This window comes from Heliconius melpomene, chromosome 1 (assembly GCF_056956725.1).
Source record: "Heliconius melpomene rosina isolate 202511_hmr_F chromosome 1, ASM5695672v1, whole genome shotgun sequence".
Taxonomy (NCBI): domain Eukaryota; kingdom Metazoa; phylum Arthropoda; class Insecta; order Lepidoptera; family Nymphalidae; genus Heliconius; species Heliconius melpomene.
The window spans coordinates 5,886,331-5,911,709 of record NC_140389.1 but is presented as its reverse complement, the minus strand read 5'-3'; the positions used below and the strand labels follow the sequence as shown (position 1 = coordinate 5,911,709).

The following is a 25,379-nucleotide window of genomic DNA, read 5'->3' as shown; positions in this document are numbered from 1 at the left end:
ATTATAATTATTAATTATAAAATTAATAATACTCGCGGCACAGCGTCTGAGTGTAAACGCAATGATTGTGGGTGGTGGTGGTGGTGGTGGTTACGAGGAGGGAGAATGAATGGTTTTTATTTCATCATCGCTCTGGTACCTTAGACAAAACGCAGCGTTGAGTTCCCACCAATGTTTCTAATTTTGAATATTTATATATGGAACTGTAGAATGTGTTCTACTTGTCTTGTTCTATATTTTGCAGTATAATTGCACTCATAAATTTAATTCTTCTTGTAAAGATTTCTTTTCATACTTCAAGATACATCTTACACAGATGTAAATTTCCCAAACTTTTTTAAAATGTAATGTATATATAAAAACAATATTAATATGAAAGCAAAAAGTGGGGAGTTAAATAGTGATAATAAAAAAATATCAGCAATATTAAACCAATTTTTGGAATACCTGACCTGAATTCATATTGAATACAATACGTAATTGTAAAAGAAACACTATTATTTGGAAAGAATATAATTTTTTCTTCCACAATAATTGTATTTGACTGTAAATGAGATGGAATGTGTGATAATTTATTTAGAAATCTATTATTTTTGCAATCCCATTTTGGGGTCTTTCACAAGACTGAAGACAAAGCGCAGCTAGGAATTCTGTCACTCTATACACAAATATCAAAAAGCGGAGAACGGAATACCTAGGCACTATGTTATCTGCCTTTCCAGATAGGCGGGATCGAGCGTGTTGTAGTTTTTTTTTCATTGAAGCAAATAAACGGAAAGACTAATGTCATGTTTAGTGGAGTCGCAATGTCGGAATGTAAGGTTCTACATTTTTACAACTGCATTTTTAATATTTTAGTAGTGTTGTAGAGGGAGCGTCGCGTCGTACGGAAGAACGGATGTTACTATTATAACGATGTTTCGTTCACTTTGGTTTCAAGACAGGAATGAAAACATCCTATATGGTTTTAGAGATATTTGGCAAAATTTTAGTATGAAATTATAATTATAAATAGTATGAAATTATTTCGTTGTGTGAAGCTTTTTATTTAGTCTGTCTCAATTTCTGAAGAAAAACCATATGTTTTTCAATAATGGTAATATTAAAAAAAAAAACTATGCGATTTATTCGTAGCTTCAATTGTATTATTAATGTTATTATAGTCCTCTTGTTTGTGAATACATTAAAAAAATATGCATTTTCAACTAACAGCCATTCAACGGCGACACGCACCCCCAACGTGTAGGTGCGCTTAGTAAACGCACCGAACAAAACATCTGTAGGTACTATTGAACTGTTCACGGCAGTTCAAAGGCAGTCCATATTGCTTCATACAAACAATTCAAATGCTCAAACAATGGGCATTGAGATAAAGAAGAATTTTAAATACTGAAAATAAGGGTAAAAAATCTAAAAAAAAGATTTTTCAATTTCTTTGAAAAGATTACTCAGGTGCTTATTTTTAATGTAAGTAAATGTAATATTTAAGAACCTAGTATTAAAGTACTTACACTTTTCGCCTAATTTTCGAGCGAAAGCAAGGAAATGAAAATAATTGATTAATTTTCTTTTCATTTATTGCTTTTTCATAATCATTCTCATATATTTATATATACTTTAACGAGATTCAAATAAAATTAAACATTTTACTGAAGTTTTACTAGCCTTTATTCTATCATAAACATTTACACGACCACAGTTTGTATGCAGTATAATTGCACTCATAAATTTAATTCTTATATTGTACTCGGGCTTCAATAATTTTTTGTGTTAAAAATAGTTACAAAGTACAGCAAAATACTCGGTTATGTTATGGGTACAATTTAAAGTGCAGTAGGTACTAACTATATGCCGCGGCGTTTAATTCCGCCACTCATTACGCAATACCTAACTACCTAACTACTACTCTGCCTAACTTGCTATGCGGAAAAAAATCAAGCTGTTATTTATTGTATATAATAATACATATAACCTAACTATTTACGTAACAATTTGACAATCTCATCTAATTCGAAGTAAACGAAATTGGAGTCTTTCCCAAAATTATTTAATATTGACCCTCGTCTTGGAGTAGAACCAAATAGAAGAATTTAAGTTTGTTAATTACTTTTTGGCTTACCTAAAGTCTGGGGGAATAAATCGGATTTATTAGTTAACAAATAACAAAGCGGCTGTGAAAATCGGAGTAATTTATCACTTCGTTCTCTCTGCCTATCTTTCCTCACTTCTAAAGAAGGCTTGGGATATGCGTTATTATAAGCAACTGCAACCCTTTTTTTAGATTAACGCTATATACATCGCACATAGCAAAGGGAACTTGTGAACCTCGTGCCGAATTCGCCGAATTATCGAGGCATTGCATGTTGAGTGGCGGAACTCTAGGTATAATTATTAGGTATGTCACGCTACTACTCCAGTTGTCACCATATAAAATAACAACTAAGCCTTCCTCAACAGATTTTCCCGAAAACCTTACAAAACGAAACTAACTCCGCTTATTATGTACATATTCAAATTTGCAACTTTAACAACGCTAATTAAAACATTGAATTTTAATTGTATAAGTTACAAATATCTGGAGTTTACAAGTTTAAGCATAATCCAGATAGCTACAAGAAACTGGGATAATAATATTCCCCTATTTAAGTTTCTCTCCTCCGGGGGTTGTTAACGAGTTGAGCTATCGAAAATGTAAGGAACTTTATCGCTACAAGGCTTTGCGATGTCTCACGCCTTTTTGTAATCTTTTACGGCGACGACGCGGCTAGAATGAACGTACAATTTTTATTTAAATTATTTATATATTCGTGTTTTCTTATTTATTGTTTTTATTTATGAGATATTTCTGATGAGAAGAGAGCTTTAATTTTAAATTTTGTTATTGTTTCATGTGTGTCTTGCTATATATCTTTCTGATGTTAGACGTCATCGTTGGTAAAATCAGAATTTATCTGGATAAACGGGTTGGTATCATTTAAATATAAATACCATTCTAGGGATCTTATATTTAAAACTACGTTTTTAGAAAAGTTGTAAAAAAAATAAATTAAAAAATTATTATAAATTATTATTTTTTAGCTTCACGCCGTATGTGATATCACATACAGCAAGATAAAGGATGGAAGATTGAGGAAGGATCCTAGTGTTAAGACATTCCGTTCTCCTCGCACTGCTCAATTTTAGAAACATAAGCAAAAAAATGAACAACACAACAATAAAATAAAACTTACTAATTATACGTAGGTTATAGTACTTTCAAAAAGTAGTTTTTGAAAAAGCGATTAAAAAACATTTAATATTAAATAATTTATTTTAATTTCTTCCGCGCGGAATTGAACCCACAACCGATAACATTCACACACTTATACCCCTGCGCCATAACTGGCCTCAAATACTCTTCTGGTGTATTAAAATATTAATCCACTTTACCCGAGTGTCCCCCGGCGGTGACGCAGTGAGTGTAGAGCGTGATCAATAGTCTCCAAGTGTTCAGCAACTGCCATTATTATAACAAACGAGCTATAAATTTTTCGTTTTATAATATAAAATGATATTAATTTTATGATACAATTTTGTCTTTCCTTAAATATAGCGTTGAAGATATGAAAAATTATCGGTTATGCAAAATTTGACTGCAGTGTGACTTGTTCATGTTTATTGGTTTAGCGTCACATGTCGAGGGTAGGCAGAGGGAATCTAGTGTTGGGATACCCTATCCCTCACCTAAGACCAAAAGGCGAATAGACTAAAAATTGAATTAAATTAAAATAAGTATAAAATATAAAAAATATATATATTTTATTCATAAATGACTATCAGCGTACTCAGTTTCGCATTTAATTCCGTGGAACATAAAGCCGGTATCTAGCATCTGGTAAAGTTCGCTTCGTTTTTAATGCTCTATTCGTTTAGAGATAACTGGGAGCATTTATTTAGCTTCAGCGGTATGTTTACTGGGTAGATTAGTGGTGCGAGTGGACCACGTCCGAGAACCTAACGAGGCACTCGCTCTTGCTACTCTGTACTTAGTTTACCAGATCAGTCTTCGCTTGTCCAACTTAACCAATATTTTTTTTGTTATTTTTTTTAGCTTCACACTGAATATCACATATGGATATTCACAGAGGCAGAGAGAATCTAATTAGACACTTCGTTCTCCACGCACCATCTTATTTTTGAGATATTATTTGATAAATGTCGAACTCAACGTCGCGTTTTATCTTTTCCAGAACGAGAAAATGAAAATATTTCATCCCCCGAATGGGAAGCGAACTCACAACCGTCGTTACAGTCACACCCTTGCACCGCTGTGCCAAGACAGCTTAACCAACATTTGTAACGTCGCCATTAAACGCTCTCATTATTGGATCTCGGACTGTTAACTAACGACTCCACACATTACCTGCAGACTACTGCAGTGAAGTTACGACTAAAGCGGATTACTGAACGGAAGTGAATGCATTTATAACTATTTCTCACGTTTATTGTACAAAAGAATGGAAAACATTGGCCATGTAAAATTGAAACTGAAATTTTAATTATACAGGTGTGTTTAATATCGATTTTTTCATTTGTTGTTTGTCGCGCTGTCAACGATGATCGATATGAAGGGATGGACGGTCCGGTCGATGGAGATTTAAACAATTATTTGTCAGTGTATGTAAATGTGATAGGTTGGCTCGAAAAAACTAAATATTTTCTATTATTACTATAATTTTACTTACTTATTTACTTACTAATTATTACTATAATTTCTTAAATTCTCCTCGATGTGGTAACAAGGTAACGCATAAAGTGGAGATCGGAAAAAGTAACTTAATAGAAACTCAGGAGTGTTTTAACAGGTTCCAAAATTTGATAATCCTTTGTCCTATTACGTCACACCAATGCATATATATCTTGAATCATAATTTAATAAAAGTAATTTCCACAGCAGTGCTCCTCCAACCGGCACGCAATAATTAAACACTAATGAACGTCTCCGCACGACTCCTGCCAACTAGCCGGATCGATCGCTAACTCACTAGCTCAGGGAACTTCTCTTATTAGCACTTGATTTTATTCACGAATTAATCTTAGTCTGACTGCTAACGAGTCAACAGTCAACATCCGATACGGCTTTAACTTATTATTGGATAGATGTGATTTTGGTTTCGAAATACGTATAAAATTGATGACTATTTCTTTTTGCAGTTTTAGTTCTTGTGAGATTATATTGTAGCTATTATTTAGGCACTTATTAACTGAAATTTCGCCACATTAAAAATTTATTTTTATACGTAAAAGTATTTTTTCCTATATTTAAATGTGGAATAATAACAATTTGAGTATGTTAAAAATGTTTAATAAATAGCATTCTCTCTTACCAAATGATAATTATAAATAAAATTTTCCCCACAGAAATGCTAACAACGTAGTGCGTAGTGAAGCGTATAATAATTTCGACGTAACTTGATGAGAACGTATGGTTTAGGTGGACAGGGTGCTTGAACCATTTCCAAGAGGAAAAGAAAGAATTTTTATACGATTAACTAAAGTATTAAGTACTTTAAGCTTTTAAATATAGTTATATTCTATCCTAATACTAGTGAGTTGGAACACCATAACCAAAGAACAGAACAGCACAGAATAGACAGTGACTGCTAGAATAGTATGGCAGATGGCGTAGGTATGCCGCAGAATAATCACTACAGCGCAAGACGCTAGTCAGGACAAGGAATAATTAATAGAAGCGGCAGGAGGGTCGCGGGCGACGCTAATGTGCCCAAGTTTATTCAAATTGCTTTCATTAATAGCGCTATTTTGCGCTCCACCGCTACGTCGTGCCTCCTGTGGCCGCATGAATTTCAATAAAACAATTCATGTTTTGTTTAACATCTTGTGACGTACTTTCTTAGGATATTTTGGTTTTTAACTAAGCTGATCCTACTTTCTTTGTTTTTACTAACTCAAACTATAAATAAAATCATCATTGGATACAGATATTTGTGATTTTTTGATATTCTACATTTAGGTACAAGATTTAATTTCCTGGTCTGAAAATTCCATAAAATATTTAGATAATGAGATTTCTGGATGCTATTTGGACTAAAATTGACTAGCAAAATAAAATTCCAAAAAAATACACAAATAAATTTCTGATAGTAGCATCGTTAGCTTTTCAAGTAGATTATATTTTAAAGTTTATAATTTTTCAAAAAGAAAATTCAGTATCATTATCATTGAAATAATCTAATAACTTCGGTGGTTATATCATCAAACGTTCACAATGAATGGTCAAGCCGTACGTTTACACCGTCCCAGCGAGGTCTGCGGTCGCGGATACGACGCAACAAAGTCCGCGGCGTTTTCAATTGCTAGTGCACTGAATATTCATACGCCATCAATATTCATGAGCGCCGCACCGCGCCAATATCAAAATATTTTTCAATAATATCCTCCTCCTTGTGTCGTTGACTTTATATTCTTGTCTTTGCGATCGAATACTTATAACAGTTTCTTTAAATGTTAGATAATTACTAAATCTAATCTGAAAATGTACATATAGATATGAGGACCTCCCGGACGGCATGTATGAAGAGGTTGATGACAGTAGATGAGACGAAAGCGTGAAGCTAGATTAGATTAGATCTTTTAGTTTAACGGGATCTTATAAGTTAAGTTTTTGTTATGGTATTTCATCATCATGTACCAGTTCTTCAACTTTATATATCAATGGAAAACGCTTATCACACTTATTAACTTTTATTATGGACACATTCATTTATTTCTTATAGTTTAGCGAGATCATTACGCTTCTACATCAAATATCATTCAAAACAAATAGATCCTAGCCAGGCCACAACTAATAAATGAATAATTTCACAACAAAAAAGTTTATATAAATCGGTCCATTAGTTCAGAAGATGTGAACAAGGAAAGAGACAAAAATTATATTCTGTTAATTATCCTATATTCTTTCTAACTCTTCTTCTTCTAAACCACCCAACGGATTTTTATGCGGTTTTCACCATTAGGTCGAGTATTTCTCAGGGAAGGTTTATATATAGTTTATTATTTGTACATTTTTATGTAAATTAACATAAATACGATAAATGTGTCTAAAGTCCTACCCGTTGAGACACTTTCGCGCATGCGCTGCTTTAATGGTAAGTACTACATGAAAATAATGTACTGGAGTATTGTTCCTCTTAATAAGATCTACAAAAAAGTCTGCGACAGCATATTTTTATCTTTTAAGAATAACGTGTAGTGATCATATTTCTGTCTAAAAATAGTAATTTCAATATATTTTTTATTGTGAGGGATATTTTCCATAATGGTATTACTCCTTATCCTTTAAAATACTTTATTAATTTTCTACGTTAAACGAAAATAAAATTTGCTTTTTACACTATTTCGAAATTGCGAATAGTTTTACAGAAAAACGCATTTAATTGTTGACACATCCCGTCGTTGACACATCAGCTGTAGGTTACTCAAGTTTCACTTATCCCTTACTCTCAGCATATAAATAAGTATATTAGTTACATTAGCCATTTAATGTAGATCAAAACTGTATTTTACTGTTTTTTCATTTTAATAAGTACTTTAGAAGTTGTTACAATATCAAAACGTCTTTGCTACGAAACGCGCCCCGCGACGTTTTGCTTATACAAGCGCGTCATGAGCAGTCATCGGTGGTTCAGTGGTAGAATGCTCGCCTGCCACGCGGGCGACCCGGGTTCGATTCCCGGCCGATGCATTCTATTTAATTTTCCTCACAGGCAGCCACGTAGTGCTTGCTTTTCATGAGGGACAGAATACCTCTTCAGCATTAACCACAAGCTCGAAAAAAAAAACCCGCCCGCTATAGATGCATAGCAACAAAGATTTAGATGCGTTTGCACGTATTGGATAATTGGAGTTGAATGTATTATTTAAGCGCGATATATTTGGTTTCATATTTTTTGTAGTAGTTATTAGTAGGTAGGTTTTTGTTTATAATTTCTTCCGTTTAAAAATAGTCATTTAACTATCTAAAAATAGCCATTTAAATATATTTTAATAAGTACTTGAAAAGATTAGTAGCACAGATTTAAAATTACGGTACCTACTAAAAAATCCTTGCTGTGTAAAAGAATTGCAAAATCCTTATTGAAACTACGAAAATGCGGGTTGCATTAGGGTTTAATTAATTTTCACATTATCTTAAGTGCTTTGCAAACATACATTATATGAATTATCCAGTAGTAAAAGCGGGCGAAGCCGCAAGGGGGTTGCTAGTTTTAAATATATTTAAAGGATGTACAAACATAACTTCTTTACAGAACAAATAACTTAAAACATACGGGAGGTTAAGCTATTAAACCACATTCAGTCTGGAAGTCGTAATGATGACTAAGAAGTTTAATTTATTAAATACACAAAGTTTTTGGTAAATATAATAAAAGTTTATAGCTGAGCTCAAACAAACATCGCGATGCGAGGTTGTGTCTTAGTTATTAGTATTGTTTGTACGGCGACCGCCCCAGCCGCACTGCCTGCCGTTATAATTACTTTCATCGGCCTCTAATTGCTTCCTCCCATCGCAGTCAACGCTGGGAGCATACGGGCGCGCATTACAAAACCGAAACGATTGAGTTACAATTCATAAAAAAATATATTTTGCGTGAAAATTTACGAAAAGCATAAACGTTTAATGTATTTGAGGGGAATTGGTGTAATTACTGCGTTTTATACCGCCTCGCAATCCGCGACCTCGCTGACCGCGGGCGCGGGCACGTAAGCGGAAGCAGGCGCGGGCACGTAAGCGAGGGCAGGCGCGGGCACGTAAGCGGGTGCAGGCGCAGGGCGGGCGGCATAAATCCGCCTCTATCATATAATGCGGGAGTTTTTATTGAGGCGAGAACGGCATTCATTACTGAACAATTTATGGCCGCCGGCCCTCGCCTGCCACCCGCGCCCAGCCGCCCGCCCGTTATGAATATGAGATGACCTTTCTTTATATTACATCGGTTGTTAAATTTCAAAATTGCTATGCCAACATTATGGCGCGTTAAATAGGAACGCTTAGGTGATATTTTTCACCAGTTTTCAACGGCTAGGTGATTGTGCCGGGCGTAATGGCCGCCACGAAACAGATCCCGATTATTTCACTGGCTCATTTAATTTTGATATTCTCATAAATTTCTACCGCAATAACCTCGTTCGAGCATTGTTTTCGTATAAAATTTATTTACATAATAAATGTTTTATGAAAATAATAATGTGAGCAAAAACTACGTATGTAATTTACGTACGTTTTTAATCAGTGTTCACTCGGTGAAGATAACATTCGGATTGCGTTCAGATAAGTTTAATTTGTTCCTTCTATTGCTTGGAGATGAATAAATAATAAGATATAATATTAAAAAGAATACATTTTCATTTGATAAGGTATTTGCGTAGGCGAGAGCTGATTGTTAGGATATGATATAAGATTAGTTTCCGAAATCAATTAAGCCCTAATAAGTAATAGAACTTCTAACAAAGGAAGTTCGCTTTATCCACCTAGTTGATAGCGAGCTATGAGGAGATGTCTGTAATATCTTAAAGTACTATCCCACGCTTAGTTACCAACGGTACCTACCTAAAATATTAAAATTAAATATTTTAGAAAGAATATCAATAACGTAAATTAATTAAATGTATAGACATTTAATGGATGTATACTTATTTTTGACATTTTTCTAATATTTTCATACATTTTTATTACTTTAATCTTTATGTTATTAACATCCAATGTTGTTTTATTGGTACATGCTGTGATTGCCTTTAATTGTAAAAAACATTCAGTCTATAAATAGAACACTAAATAATTTGATTATGTTGTAATGTTTCTTCTGTTGAACAACAAATAACAGTAGGATATTAAAATTCAACATTACCTATTTCTTATTCCCTGTTCTGGCAAGACAAAACGCTGGGTTAAGTTCCGCCACTCAACACGCAATACCTCGAATTCCCTTGCATCAAATTCCCTCTACATAGGGTAAGATTTGCGAGAAAAAGCGTGAAACCTCATAACAAATTAAATTTTCACTTCTTCATCAGCCAAATGTAGCTGTTCTACCTCTATGTTCGTACAGTGTGATGACTGTTGTCAACGACCGTCCCCTGTCGACCAACAGCCCTGTCACGATGATCACGAGTGATATGACGCGTGGACGAGACTGACAAATGATTGTTTGAGTTAACTCTACCGTCATCGAGTGTCGCGTCACTACTTTTACATGTGTCGATCATGACTGACGGAACGAGCGAAGGGGACGCCCAAATGGAAAATAACGCAAAATTCATAGTTTTATATACAATGGTGAATGATGATACATAAGTAGATATCTATATTGTAAGAAAGTATTGGAAATATTAAATAAAGTGGGAACGGTAATCAATTAAAACAAGGCTTCAAATAATTATTAAACAACCAACGGGAATTATCTAGCACTCTAATAACAATATCCGGTTCTAAAGAATTCATCGGGCAGAGTGACGTTAGCGATCCTTTTCTTTCGGTCGCCGTTGACAGCCCATAAAAGTACCAGCCAGTAATTAGAGTCGTTCTTATATAACCTCTATGGTCATTATTTCTAACAATATAATATTTAATTTTGTATGACGATGACATTGTGCAAAGCATATGTTTATATCAATCGAACCCATAACCATCGTAATTACATTCAAATGCTATCCCATTGCATATTTTAAATAAATTAAGTATATATTTGTAATTTTTCTAATGTCACGCGTAGCGGTAGTGCAGCAATTGCGGGCGAGGAGCGGGTGCGGATACGACAAAGTTAGCGTTTCGATTGCTAGTGCTCTGAATATTTAAACCCATCTATATTCATGACGGCGCACCGCACTGCTATCTAAATATTTTTCAATAAAATCCTTTTCAACTGTCGCTTCTACATTTTTATGTCTTTTTAGAAATTAATAGCTTTTAGGATTATGAAATTTGCAATATAGTTGCTTTTTTTGTTTTTATCTGTATATTTTGATTAATCAACTAAATGGTTAAAGTATAATTGGTATAGAAATTCCAAAATGATAAACTATATGAACTAATCTTTGAAAAGTTAATATTTTAGTGTTAAATATTGGTTTTCTTAACTTAGCAAGATATAGCATCTCAATAGAAAACCACAATTTAAAAGATACGCCAAAAAAGTAACCAAAAGCCGAAATGACTTCCGAAATGTAGAGCAGTTAGGGCCAAGGTATTGAAGGAACACTACGACTACCAGTATACCTCGATAGTGGTTATTTATGAACGGAGCACACTCGCCGCGGCCGCCGACCGCCGACCGACGCTAAACGCGTGCCCCGCAAATAACACACGCCCCAATTGTTCGCTAACTAACATCCTGCCCTTCTTCAGCTTCCTATTAACTAACCTCTTCCGTCTGATATCTATCTGTAATGTCTAAAATTAAATATCTAATATTTTTTTTCCAAATGTTTTTGTTTACATTCATATTATGTTTTGATTTATTTGAATATATATAATACTAGCGGCCCGCTCGCGGTTTCACCCGCGTGAACTATGTTGTTATTAATTTCTGTCTCCATGACTACGTCCTAGTGACGTCTATGCAAAATTAGAGACTCCTAGCATTTTTAGTAACGAAGTTTCATACAAACTTTCGACCCCAAAAAAAACCCCTTAGAAGTCTAATATTGTAAATTCCCGTCTTAGCGAGCACCTACGTCCTATAAATAACTCCTATGCACAATTTGAGATTTCGTGATGAGTGAGTGACCTTTCGATTTTATATATATAGATATTAAGAAGATACCTATAATTAATATATTTTATATGTAGTACTTACATCCGTAGCGAGGACGAGCCGAAAGCCGGGCTAATGAGAGCGCGTGACGCTGCACTCCATCTCGCAATTAATTATTTGTCCCGCGTCCGCTCCCCTCACCTCCCTCGACTCTCCTACCCCCCCTCCCCGCACCAATCAAGGACCCCCCTCGTGCCGGTCCTTATATCACCCTCCTTCAGAATTCCGAAAAACTATTTCTTTTCAAACGCTAATTGCTTGTCGACGGAGAGATCTACCTGCCGCGGCGGAAAATAACGAGCGTCTCGCGACTAACAAAGACAGTTATGAGATGTAATTATTCGACGGACTCTATTCCAGATATTGCAAATTACTTCGGACTTCGAAATTACTTGTTCATTACGCGTAGCTCTTCATTAGACATGACAGTTATTTTTTTAGTTGGTATCTACTTGCTAAAAAATGTACACTTCTATTAAACGTTAATAGAAATACATTTAATACGAGTTTAAAGATATTTATTTCCCAAAAAAGGACAAATAGATTTTATGTAACTAAACTTTACAAATTTAACACAACGATAGATCATGGAACTTGAAAGGTTTGCGAAAATATTCCAGCAACGGACGACAACTAAGAGCGTCCTGTGAAATAAATTAAGTAATGCAAACAAGTGGGGAGCGCTATAAAGTGTCGTGTCAGCGATACTAAATTTACTGCAGCACTCCGCGGGCTGCAAAAGTTTTATCTCAGCTGTCACGAGGCTGTCATGTCGGCGCTGCTCATGTAACTGGACTTTCGATTCGAGATGCTTTTGCGAGATTTCATATCGCAATTTCTCGTGAAAAATATCACCCTCGAGCCCCGCGGTGTTTAAATATTTCGTGTTTACTCACGTCAGTCCACTACGTTTCCTTTCCACTATATTTTACGAAAGTCCAAATAGTGGTTCGTTACTTTAGAACTGTTTGCACATTGTGTATGTCTGTCCGTATATAGTAAACAATTTTTCCGCAATTAGGCGGCACCCAATTTCCCGGAAGTCAGGATGACGGACGGCTCTACCTTACAAACGTACCCTAAATTCAAAATTCAAGATATTTATGGTGGAGTGGTGGGTGGTAGATGCCCAATTACTTATTTGTCCGGTCCCAGCTTATGTCGCTCTCGTTCGGGCCGCTCATTAATCAATGTTTTTTCCCCGCTGTCCCGACATCGGGCGGGGCGAGCAAATCCAGCGTGCAGCGAGTAAGCTGTTTGAAGATTTATGCAGCCGCTTTCGCTCCGGCGACCGCGGCCCACGTGTTAATGAATTTCGCCAATAATTCTTGAAAGTTACTGGATAGGAGCCGATTATAATATAAATAAATAAAGAAGTGTAAATACTTGTTTTTGTTGCAGGTGAAACATCGAGTGCGCCGTGTTTAGCGGTCTCCTCGCCGGGGAGGACCGCGCCGGCGCCGCTCACCACGCCGGTAAGCTGTTAATGCCTTTTATTTTGAATTAAATGTATAATCTAGAAGTCTTTTTAAATTTGCAAATTTATACTTTAAAAAGATTTAAATCTTTATATAAAGGTTTATAGGTTTAAATTTAAATTTTATATATTAAAAATATTGTTACCATTAAATTATATCAAGAAAATATCTTAAATACAACCATTAAGTAAACTAGCAGTAACCTCCCAATAAGAAGAGACTTGCAATAAACATGCAGCAATACATAAGGCCGTTACCGGCGACGTCTCCCATCAATCTACGTCCTCATCTGCTAAAAGCTTGTAGAGTACATGAGTATGGGTGGGTACAACGCCTTACTACTCAAAATACCTTATTAACTTCAAAAAGGAGAAGGCACGAGGCATAGAGCGGGCACAGGAAGCCTGGAAGTGTTTAAACACTCTGTTCCGCACGCACCGCCCAATTTTTGGAAGGTGTGTTGAATGGCGGTACCGTCTTGCTAAGGGAGCGAATTGATTTCTTGTAATGAGAATTGAACCTCTAATCGTTACGTGTACAGCCAGACGCCTTACAGCTACGCCACAACGCAGTTAATTTAGATTATCTAAAAAAATATATCGAGCAAAAAATACTAAAATTTATGTTTTAAGAAGAATTCCCATAATTGCTACTGATTTAAATAGTAAATGAGTAATAACGATAAGTAATAAGTACAAGCAATTCACGAAATTATTGATATTTATCACTAATTTTGAAAATTGCTCTTTTTAATTTGAAGTAATTAATATAATATATTTTCTACTTTTTAGTTTTTGTTTAGATTTAACCATATTATGGACAAAAAAAAACCAACTTTGAAACCTATATAGGCACACTTACAAGTTGGTTTTTTTTTGTAGAATGTATATTATAATACTCGTATGTACGAGTAAATTGGTTCAGTGGTGACACAGCGGGACAAGCTTGCGACTATAAAGGCGACAGGTTTTGGGTTTGATTCCCACTCGTGGAATGAATAAAAATTAATAATTGACCCGAGTGGAAATCCTCAATCAATCAATCAGCTTCACGCTGTATACCGCACACCGCAGGGTAGGCAGAGGCAACCTTGTGTTAACTTTTGCTCGACACCAGTGCAAAGAAATGGAAACATAAATTTAAATCAATATTTTATCTCCTCGAGTGGGGATCGAACCCACAACCAGTGGATTGTACAGTCACACTTTGTGCCCCTGCGCCACGACTGGCCTATATATACAATCATTTCTTAAATTTAATCGAGATTCTGGGCTATAGATAGTATAGATAGTATTGTACGTACGTATTGCAAATGAATTTTAATTTAATTCCTATTTATCATATAAATTCATTCATATCAACACTCATTGCCTTTTGTCCTCATATGCAGTAGCAGCAGATATTTGAGGCAATGAACAAAAAACATGAATGTAAACAAGAGAGAGTCTAATTAAAAAAGAAAATATGTTAACAAAATGTTAATAATGCCGCGGCTCCAAGGTCCCCACTTGAAATTATATAACTTTCATATTATATTATACGAGTAATATTGTGAAAATAGACACTCTCGTATAAGAAGATAAACATGTGAGAATATAAAAGGGAATAGTGGGACAGAATATCTTTAGGAATATCGCTATAATTATATTTATTTTTCCCTGAATAGGGTTGTTGTTTTGTTAGGGCTTCATTACAGTGTTGTTTTTAGAAAGGTTCTCTTGGATCTAATTTTAGTGTTGTCATTATAATGATTATGTAATGTGAAAGGGAGATATATATTTATAATATACGTGATATATATGACGTGACATGTATATTTATAATTATATAACTATATAGAATATTATAAACGCCGTCATTGATGGCTGGGTAGGACTGTCTTCATGTACCCTATGGGTGATAGATCCATTGTAGTTACTACTAGTGTACTGCTTACCATTTGTTATTTTAATTATAATAATAATTTTTATAACAAAATTATCATTCGTCTGAAACAAGACTGCCGGATCTACAATCCCTGGTGATGAAGAGCATCACGACTCTGTCCATTACAATAACAAATGACGTCACGATGTTTACTCCCAAACGTAATAAAATGATTCACTTATTTTGCTATGATGACGTAATACTCTAGAGATATTATAGTCTATGACATATATAATTCTGTGTGTGGGAGATGCGTGAGGGTCACTGCAATGTCAAATACAATTTTCAAATAGACACGTCTGCATCCTGCAGCTAAATCCTTGCAGATTCAATTCCTGCTTGGGGGTATTTTCATTTCTTCGCTCTTGTAACAAGAAAAAGTGATGCGTTGAGTTCCCTACTTAATATTAAAATGTCTCAAAAATTCTAAAAAGGAAAAGGTTATTCTTGCCTACCACTGCCTACACACTATTATATTTGTGATACAAAATATAATAAAAAGAAAGTAATGCCCCCACTATTACATGTAGATAAAGTTACTAGAACTGACTGGAATGGTACTACCGTACTACCAGAATCAATTTTGTATCATCCGTATTTTTTGTTCTAAATAGTACCATTACTGCCGCGAAATCAACAGCGAGGCATCCTCCAATGGAAGTCCCGGCCTCCTCTGATGTTAATTAAATTCTTTCACTCCGGCCGCGCGATTTGTTCCCTTATATTATTAATTCTACTAAGCTGAATGTTTTGTGTACCGTTCTAACATCCGTTTGATAAATTGTTAGTTTAATAATGTGAATGTAGACCTTCCTGAAAATATAATGAAAATAGCTGATGTAAGCGACGTGAATTTGCAACTGGGGGGCAGTTATAGGTTTTTTTAGCTTCACGCTATCAAAGTAGGAACTTATCTTAACACTTCAGTTCCTCTTTTCCGCCGAATTCTGGAGGCAATGCGTATTAAGTTGAGGAACTTAACGCCACACATTGCTCGATACAAGAGTGAAAGAATGAAAATATTTCATTTCCTCGAGTGGGAATCCAACCCACGACCTCGTGGCCTCGTCGTGTTTACGTCGTCTCTATGGTCTTACATAATAAATATATCTATAATTTTCAATCATCCACAAACTCCTAACATGACACATATAGCTAAAAATCGTAAAAGAATCGTTAAAAATATGACAATGTATGAAAAATTTCAAGTACGTTTAGACGGTTCGCTAAGTCAATAAGACTGCATAAAACTTATCTATGGAACGTTTCATTTGAACAGTAAAACTTAAAGTGACAAGTGGATCATAAAAGCGTCCCGATGTCGTATAAACCTATGAGCCCGTGAATTGTGTCTCGGGGAGATTTTATCTCGGAGTCAGTCGTTTTATGTTTGCGATGGAGCAGTCGCGGTATCTTTATTGCGGTCAGTCAATAACTTGCCTTTATGCGTCGTCACCGATAGCCGATAATATTTGCTAAGTGTCCCTGGAGACCACTGCCTCGGGCTGCCGTTCGCAGATCATACCCTCGCGACCCCACGGGAATCCGAAACGTCTTTTATTTTAACGCCCCACATAATGCCGATGGACAAAATTGACTGACTCGTTGTTCCTAAAGTAAAATAATTTTATTATACCGCCCCGTTTTATTGAGCACCACCCACGATCTCATTATACGTTTTTGTCGAAAATTCCTTGTTTAATACCAGGCGATAAAGCTTAGCACGTTGTAGCACAGATTATTTTCTGATTTCTTAAGCGGCTTTGCAAATTTGATGCGGTAATACATAGAATAAATCTAAATCCGCGAGGCGTGAGGCGGGCTGGGGCGCAACCGCTCGCAGCGCAGGAAGTTCGCTTGCGGCCGTCCCGAATTATAATATTTGCCGGCACCAAACCGCACCGAACTGATTCGCTGCCAAATTAAATATTTCGACATCGTCTCCACATTAAACTTTATCGCGTTTGTACGAGAGTTAGTTACTTCGGAAATTTACTGTACCGAGTCCTCATCAAACAGAAACATCGAACTTCAGCTAACTAAGTTTAGGACCGATAAAGCGCAAAACGAGTTGAATTTTAATATCAACTCCTCAGCAAAAGCTTCGTCTGCTAACGTTAATCGGCTTCTGACAGTCCATCGCGTCGCTCCGGGCGCCTCGTTCCGCTGCTATTATAATTCACCTCACTGTATCGATCGTATTCTAATAACTTTGACAAAGGATCTGTAAACCCAGTCGGACCCAGTTCAGCACACTCCAGAACCACTCGACTCAAGTCTCGAGTGCAGCCCAATATATTTCAATCCCTACAAGTGTAAGCCTTGCAACTATCCTGCGCTCGTAAATAACACTATTCCTGCGATTTACAGACATCGCTAACATTGAAAATAAGAGGTCGAATTGATTTGTGCTTTCAATATCCAAGTTAACGGCTTGGGCTCATATTTCGCGGATCACGCGCCGATCCACTAAAATGCATCTGCTGGCTTCCAAATAAGTCTTCCACTTAATGTTGCAGTCGACTCTACATTTATTATATGATAGTGCGGACTCGCGCGTGCAGTTGTCGAATGTGAGTTAGAGCTAAAATAAAATATAGTTAAAATTTTACTCTATTCTTAATTAATATTGTTTTACACTGTAATATTTAATTTTAAACGCGATGCAGGCGTAGGATATAGTATACTAAGAAAATGTATGACTTGTCTTGTTGATTCGATTAAATATCCAAATTAAATTTTAAAATACTTACCACTTTTATACATATGTTTTTGTTTGTGTATGTAAATATATTTTTTCAAGTTCATGCTGCATGCCGTACATGGCAGGGTAAGAATAGAAAATCTGGGAACCTAGTGTAAAGGCACTCCATCCGTATTAACACATTCCGGTCTCTAATTTCCTCTGAGTTCTGGAGGCATTGTGTGTTGAATGGCGGAAGTTAACGCCGCACTTTGCCTCGACTCCAGAGCGAAAAAACAAAAATATATAATATTTCATTTCCTAAAGCGGGATTCGAAACCACAACCAATCGCTGGCCTCAAAATATAATATAACACAAATAACATTTCATATTATATGAATAAGGTACTTAAGTTTCGAGTTGCACAGTTAGTGGGTAGATCTGACCACCCCCCTAATGTGTTGGAAACTTCGCAATATTTAATAAGTTCCGCCCGCCAGGAAACAGACGAGTTAGTCGCATTTGAGTGTACCACTATAGAAGTTAGGGCTATATTATTAACTAAATTTTAGCTCTAGTGTGTTTATTTATTCGTAATGTTTTAAATTTTGTTGCATTTCGTAGCAGGCTAGGACAATATAATATATTCCATACGTGGGTTGTGGATTCGGTTCCATTCAAGGGGATGTACGAAAAGTTATATTTCTGTCTTTAAATTAGATGGAAATTGATGAACGAGATGATCAATCGCTATTTTGTGTACCTATAACATAGTGTTGCTACTCTCATGCTAATCAGCTTCACGGTGTATCCCGCACACAGCAGTGTAGGCAGAGGGAACCTAGTGCTAAAAGACTGTTCCTCATTTCCCACTGAATTCTGGAGGCTCAAAGCGCAGATATAATAAATAAAAATATAAATTAAAATAAATATCTCATTTTCTCGAGTGGGAATTGAACCCACAGCCGTCGTTACTGTCACACCTTTGTACCACTGTATTTACACGGTATGATTTTTTTTTAAATTTTCACACTTTGTTACAAACAATTGCCAAGTAGACTCGCACTGATGTAAATCTACTTTATAAAATAACATAATAACTTTCCAACGTAATGAGATAGTCATATTGCGAGGGTAGCCCAACGAAATATACTGACGATTCTTTTGTTCATACTCAAGTCTTTCATTTGTCAACATCATCATCATAATAATAACTGAAGTAACTGAAGAATCTACTTAGGATAGCGTTTTTGATAAGATCTTTTTAACCCCCAACGAAAATATAGGGGTTAAGTTAGACGTTAGAGTGCGTGTGTGTTTGGTTTTATCTGTATATCTATCTGTGGCAACGTAGCTTACAAATGGATGAACCGATTTTGATTTAGCTTTTTTTGTTTGTAAGGCGACTTAATTAAGAATGTTACTTAGCCATATGTCCCAAGAAAATATTTATCGTTTGAAGATAATGAGTCTATTCTAGTCGTTTGTATTCTTTTACAGTATTCGGTATGGAAGTTTTTAATTATACATTTTTTTAGAGCTTTGGTAAATTAAATATTTGCATTTACATGTACTGACGCTACTTCATTATACATTTTAAACACTAATAAAATTAATACACACTAAATGGTCACTATAATTCGACGATTTCATTTAAATGAAACACGTTCCTATTTATATGGTGTTAATTGCTTGTAATTAAACAATTTAATGCATTTAATAATATATTGTATTGATTTAACGGAAATATAAAGTATTTTACGCTTATCAATTATTGCGGCTGTCGATATTATTTTCTTTTGGAATCCTGATGATAATAATTAATCATTTGATGAAATGTAGTAAAAGTAGGCAATATACATATATTTATTATGATGTATGTACCAAAGTTTGTGAGGCAGGTACAGATGAAGCATTCATTTTTTGAACTTCAAATAATTAACCATCAGTCCACTAAAGTTACTGCTCTCTACTATTAACAGAGACAGAGTGTCTGTGGTCTAGGTTCCCTGAGCTTACTCTGCTATATGCGTATTTTTAGCCCAAATGTCTAACAGATTTTAAAGCCTAGCCAGATGCTCTAACAAATATGAAATAATTTAGTTATTAAAATAACCTTTCCCCCAGGCTTGCAACGGCCCTGGCGCGTCGTGGACGTGGAGCGCGCGCGGTGCTGCCCCACCAGCAGGCATCGGCCGCAGCGCGTCCGCCTCGCTGCGGCCCGCCGCCGCCGACCTCAACGTCGACGCCATCAAGGAGAAGCTGCTCGATAACCGGATCCCGGAGTCCTGTGTCTAGTCTATATACACTCTACAGTCAGCCTTCGATAGTAAATGGATAGTTATTGTGTTATATTTAGTTTGAAATTTTGGCAATAATTGTGTATTTTATTTTGTAAAAATGGATGAAAGAAATCATATTTAATTTTTGAGTTATGATTCACAATATCAAAGATTTGATTGTCCTAAAACAGATTTTGCCACTATGTGAATTTTATGTGGTATTAATAAAAAAAATGGCTTTTGATTAATTTCCATCGTCGCTTGCATCAGCTATCTCATACTTATATACATACATAAGCTCGTCATCTTCTCAGTGCGCATACATTTGGAAAATATCGTTAGAATTAGAATAATTATGGTGAAATATTTATAACTGTATTATTTTTAATATTAAATAATATTATACATATTTCTGTTTTCACATATTATATTGAGTTGGTACTTGTGAGTACGCAGCGTGCAGACTGCGGTTGACTAAACTGTCCTTAGCTAGTAATAATTGTAAATATTCCACGAACACTATAAAATAATTTTTGGTTACTTAGTAGATTTACTTTGTAAGCGAGTAGCGAGTACTGCACCGTACCGTGACTCTCCTCTCGTCGTCTACTTTGTCCTGTAAAGAGTAGCCGAAGCCTACATCTAATAATAAGAGTCGGTTTTGATAATGAGCATTTCATTAAATTAATAAATAAATAATTTAAGTGGAATTTTAACGATCGTTACATTTTATAGGAAAATTCATTGTATGGAATCATGCGTTATTGAAATCGACTACTCGTTTATTATGATTATGAATAATTCTGAGACTATAATTCTGTTATTTCGTTTAGATATATCCTGTGATGTAAATAGTAGGTTGTAAGTGACTGAGTTTTTGCCACTTTTTTATATGTCTACGAATCTAGCTGCTGTCGACTGTCGTCTGCGATGACGTGTCGTAGTGTCCGAGTGTCGGAGTGTCCGAGTGTCGGAGTGTCTCCCTGTAAATAAGTTTGTAACTTCTCGGTGTTAAGGTTTCCAAGTCGGCTTAGTTCACGCAGAACGTCCCGCGAAGTGGAGTGAGTTGTCCAAAATGTTTATTTAAAAATAAATTACTTTTAATTTATTTTTTTCTTCAATAACTACATATGATACGTTAATAATTTATGTACCTATTTGAATTGTAAAATAGTTTTTCTTTTTTATATTTACGTTTCTATATACTATAAAAACATGGTATGTATTTGTATACATAGCAAAATAAAAATATTTCCAAATATTAAAATGTTCGCAGTATCCACTTGATTACAGCTCGAACGACACGCGTTGGCCACATCGTGCCGCGTTGCAACACAAGCCGCGTTCACACTTCTGCTCTGGTAGAATACCATTAAATAATCTATATATATAAAAGGACTTGTCCTCACTGACTGAGGTAAGACGCACGCACAGACGTAACCGCTGGTGGGAGAAACGTGAAATTTGGACAGATGTTTACTTTCGTAATCTGGACTTCCACTAAGAAGGGATTTTGAAAAATTTTAACCCTAAAGGGGTAAAATAGGGGTTGAAAGTTTGTATGGAAAAAAAATTAAATCGGCCTCGATTTTTATAAAATTTGAAATTTAGATTTTTAAAAGTATTTAATTGAACACGTGTTTCACGGTTTTTTAGAATTTACCCCCTAAGGGTACCAATAAGGGGTGAAAGTTTGTATGGAAAATTCTTTAAATCGCCACCGATTTTTATAAAATTTGAAATTTAGACTCTTAAAAATATTTCATTGAACACATGTTTCGTGGTTTATTTTAATTCACCCCTAAGAGTGTGCAAAAGAGCGAGCGAAGCTGCGCGCGTCCGCTAGTTACTTTATAAACCGTCGTGGTCCGGTAGCACAAGGTTGTGATGGTGACTGTCTACGCGGCGGTTGTGGATTCGATTTCCAGTCGGGGGAATGGATTATAATTTATTAATATTTTCATTTCTATACTCTGGTACTAAGGCAAAACGTGGCGGTGAGTTCTGCTACTCAACAATCAATGCCCCAATAATTTGGAAACTTTGGAGTGTTTTAATACTAGGTTCCCTATGTATCCTGAAAAAAAGCAATCAAGAAAACGGAATGTTTTAACACTAGATCTTTTAAGTCTTTTTAACAATAATTTTAAATCATCGATCGGGTTGCTGTAAATAATTTCCTTTACAAACCAGACTCTTGACTCACTCCGCGTGACAGGAACAGAAAAAAATATTTTATAATCTCGTAGAGTTCGTGACAACAAAATGATCCCCTACTTATAAAAGAGTTAAAATAATCATACCATATATGGTCATTTAGGGGTACATAAGTTTCATGTAAACTAATACTAAGATTGACCTAACTTTCACTTGTCACATATCTCACATTATATCATCAATTTCAAACATATCAATACAATTTTAATTTGTAGTATATTCTATTTTTTATATTTGAACGTTTATTTTTCATACTCAGAGACGGTAATTAGTGTTTAATTGGCATTAAGGCATAATTGTATCGATGTTAATACGCATATTTTCTTCTGTTTTTTAAACGGTTTTTTTTATATTGATTTTGATACGTATGCTGTTGGGTTAAAAATTGGCAACATAAAATTTTAAATAAAGTAATTTAATTTTGCTCGAATTACTAATAATAAATGAGGGCACAGTGGCGCAGTGGCATAAGCGTGTGACTGTAAGCGCGACGGTTGCAAATTCGATTCTCATTTGAAGAAATGAATTAATATTTATTTTAGCTTCGGATTTTTAATTAAACTGTGTATCATATAAAAAACTATGTAAGTTTCTACATACACATATTTAATAGAACGGTTGATTTTGTTCGTGTATGGAATATGTTTGAGGCAGTTGTATTGCTCGCGCGGCCGTATCTGGACATTTTTGCAGTATTTTGCGATATTTCGCAATATTCGCTGTGAAAAAGCTTCCGTCCGCCGGCGCGTGGTCGTTCGTGTATTGTTGCAACACCATGCGCAATCTGATTATTCGTAAACTTTATTTTTTTCATTTTAACTGATAGTTTAGTATTGGTCTCATGGGGCTCTCATGACGTCAGCAGCCTGTAAGATCTCTATACTATTGCTGGCTATAATAAAAATTGTTAAATATCTTGAATGGTATATAATTATACTATAGTTGTATTTGTATAGATTTCAGTTTTAACAGTTATTTTATATTCAATCACTTCAATAAAAAGGTTTAGAATAATGTATTTAATTTAAATCAGTATGAAATTCTAATAAATATTAATAGTACTTTTATTTGTATGTGTACATATGTATGTGGATTCTGTTATTTTTTGTAACGTATAAGATGCTAGGGATTGCGCAAAGCACTCGTTCTTAGTGTGACGTGTCACTTGATAGGTGTCATATGTCATGACGTGACAAGTGCGTATCACGTCACGTCACGTCGCGGGCCGTGACGGCGTGACGTCATATCATTACCACATATCACCGTCACCGTCACTGTCGTTTATTTTATCATCGACCGACTGATCTTCATGGACATCGTAGGAACTATTGATAGGTGTTTACTTCGTAAGTGATTTGTTAATATAAAGTTTAAAACGACTCAAAGAGTTTGCCCTACTGTTGACTTATTTATTTTGGACGAGATTAAAGGTTGTCTTGGAAGTATTTTATGTGTTTTATTTCTACCCCGAAGCTTCTGTGCTTAACCTGAGAGCAAATTCGTGTCAAGACGATGAAAATGTATAGAGATTAAGGATGAAGCACTCACGTTGCTGTTTTTAAGCTTCTTCCTAGAAATAATTGTTTATATGAAAATATTACTGACTTGTATTTATAGGGTTATGAGTAGAGTTATTCTATATCCAAAGTGGACGTTAATATATGTACATAATTTTAAATTTAAAATAGAGAAAATAGTCTATTATTATATTGAATATAAAAAGCTACTTAACTATGGTAAGCAAAATATAACCGATGCTGAGCAAATGTAAAATAATCTTTTATAATGTTACTATAACTTCTCTTATTGTTTTGTTCAGCTTCATTTTATACTCCGCATATAGAAATATGAGTAGAGGGAGGGAGTTCACTTTCCGCCGAATTCTGGAGGCATTGCGTGTAGACTGAACTCGGCCTCGACACGGGAGCAAAGCAATTAATATATTAAATATTTTATTGAGTGGGAATTGAACCCACGAACTGTCGTGCTTACAGTCAGCTTGTGCCCTTGAAAGGTATAAATAAGTTATAAATATATATTGCCCAAGTATTGCCTAACTATCAGGCCTTAAAAATTAAACCCTATAAAAAAACAAAAAAAAAATGTACTCATATAGCCATATATTATTTATTTGTCAAAAAAATATATTTTATTAGTTGCAATAAAATAAAGCAAGTGATTGCGGAGGCGTGCAGCGCCGCGCCGGTTCCGCCGCATTGTGTCGCGATCGTAACTCATGCACCGGATCCAGGGTAGGGCGGGCGGTGGACCAGGGCGGGCGCGGGCCAGGGGGCGCGGGCCTGGGCGGGCGTGCTATGGTAATCACACGTACAATAGCTGGCCAAAAACAATACAAACTTCCTTAATATTATGAGGTGATATATGTGCGCCGGAGAAACTTTAAGCCTTACCCTTTAGCCTCACTACTCATTTGCATAGTGTCGTACCGGCGCAGTCGCAGTAAGGATCCCGCTTTTAATATATTTATATAAGTAATAAAGTCGGCAAAACTCTACAAAGGAAAGATGATATTGGTATAGATTTACTATTATTAGACATCGTAAAGTGTATGATACATAAAAAACATAACACGCTCTATCCTGCACACAGCAGGGTAGGTAAAGGAAACATAATGTTAAGACACTCCGTTACCCACTTTCCGCCAAATTCTGGAGGCATTGCGTATTGAGTAACGTAGAGCAACGCCGCGCCTCGTTACCAGAACGAGGAAAATTAAAAAATAAAATATTTTATTTCCTCAAATGGGAATCGAACCCACAACTTGTTGCTCACACCACGGCTACACCACGGCTGGCCTCACAATTAAACTATATATGTATTGCAGTACAATAAACGTTATACTACAAGTTACTCAATTTACTTACCTGTTAATAACGTCCGTCATATTACACGTTGCACGACAGCAATTAAGATGTCGTGAAATGGCTAGATTATATATCTGTTTGATTGATCAAAGCC

General features: G+C 35.5%; 1 protein-coding gene across 2 annotated transcripts in view; it reads left to right on the top strand.

Annotated features, from left to right (window-relative positions):
* Nucleotides 1-23,845, top strand: part of side-II (sidestep II transmembrane protein) — a 339,951-nt gene extending 316,106 nt beyond the window's left edge. For both annotated transcript variants that reach the window (XM_085195977.1, XM_085195968.1), the window contains exons 16-17: nucleotides 13,215-13,288; nucleotides 20,029-23,845. In XM_085195977.1, coding sequence (XP_085052103.1) covers nucleotides 13,215-13,288; nucleotides 20,029-20,199 — 245 coding nt within the window. In that variant the 3' untranslated portion in view covers nucleotides 20,200-23,845. The remainder of the gene's footprint in view (nucleotides 1-13,214; nucleotides 13,289-20,028) is intronic.
* The last annotated feature ends 1,534 nt before the right edge of the window (nucleotides 23,846-25,379 follow it).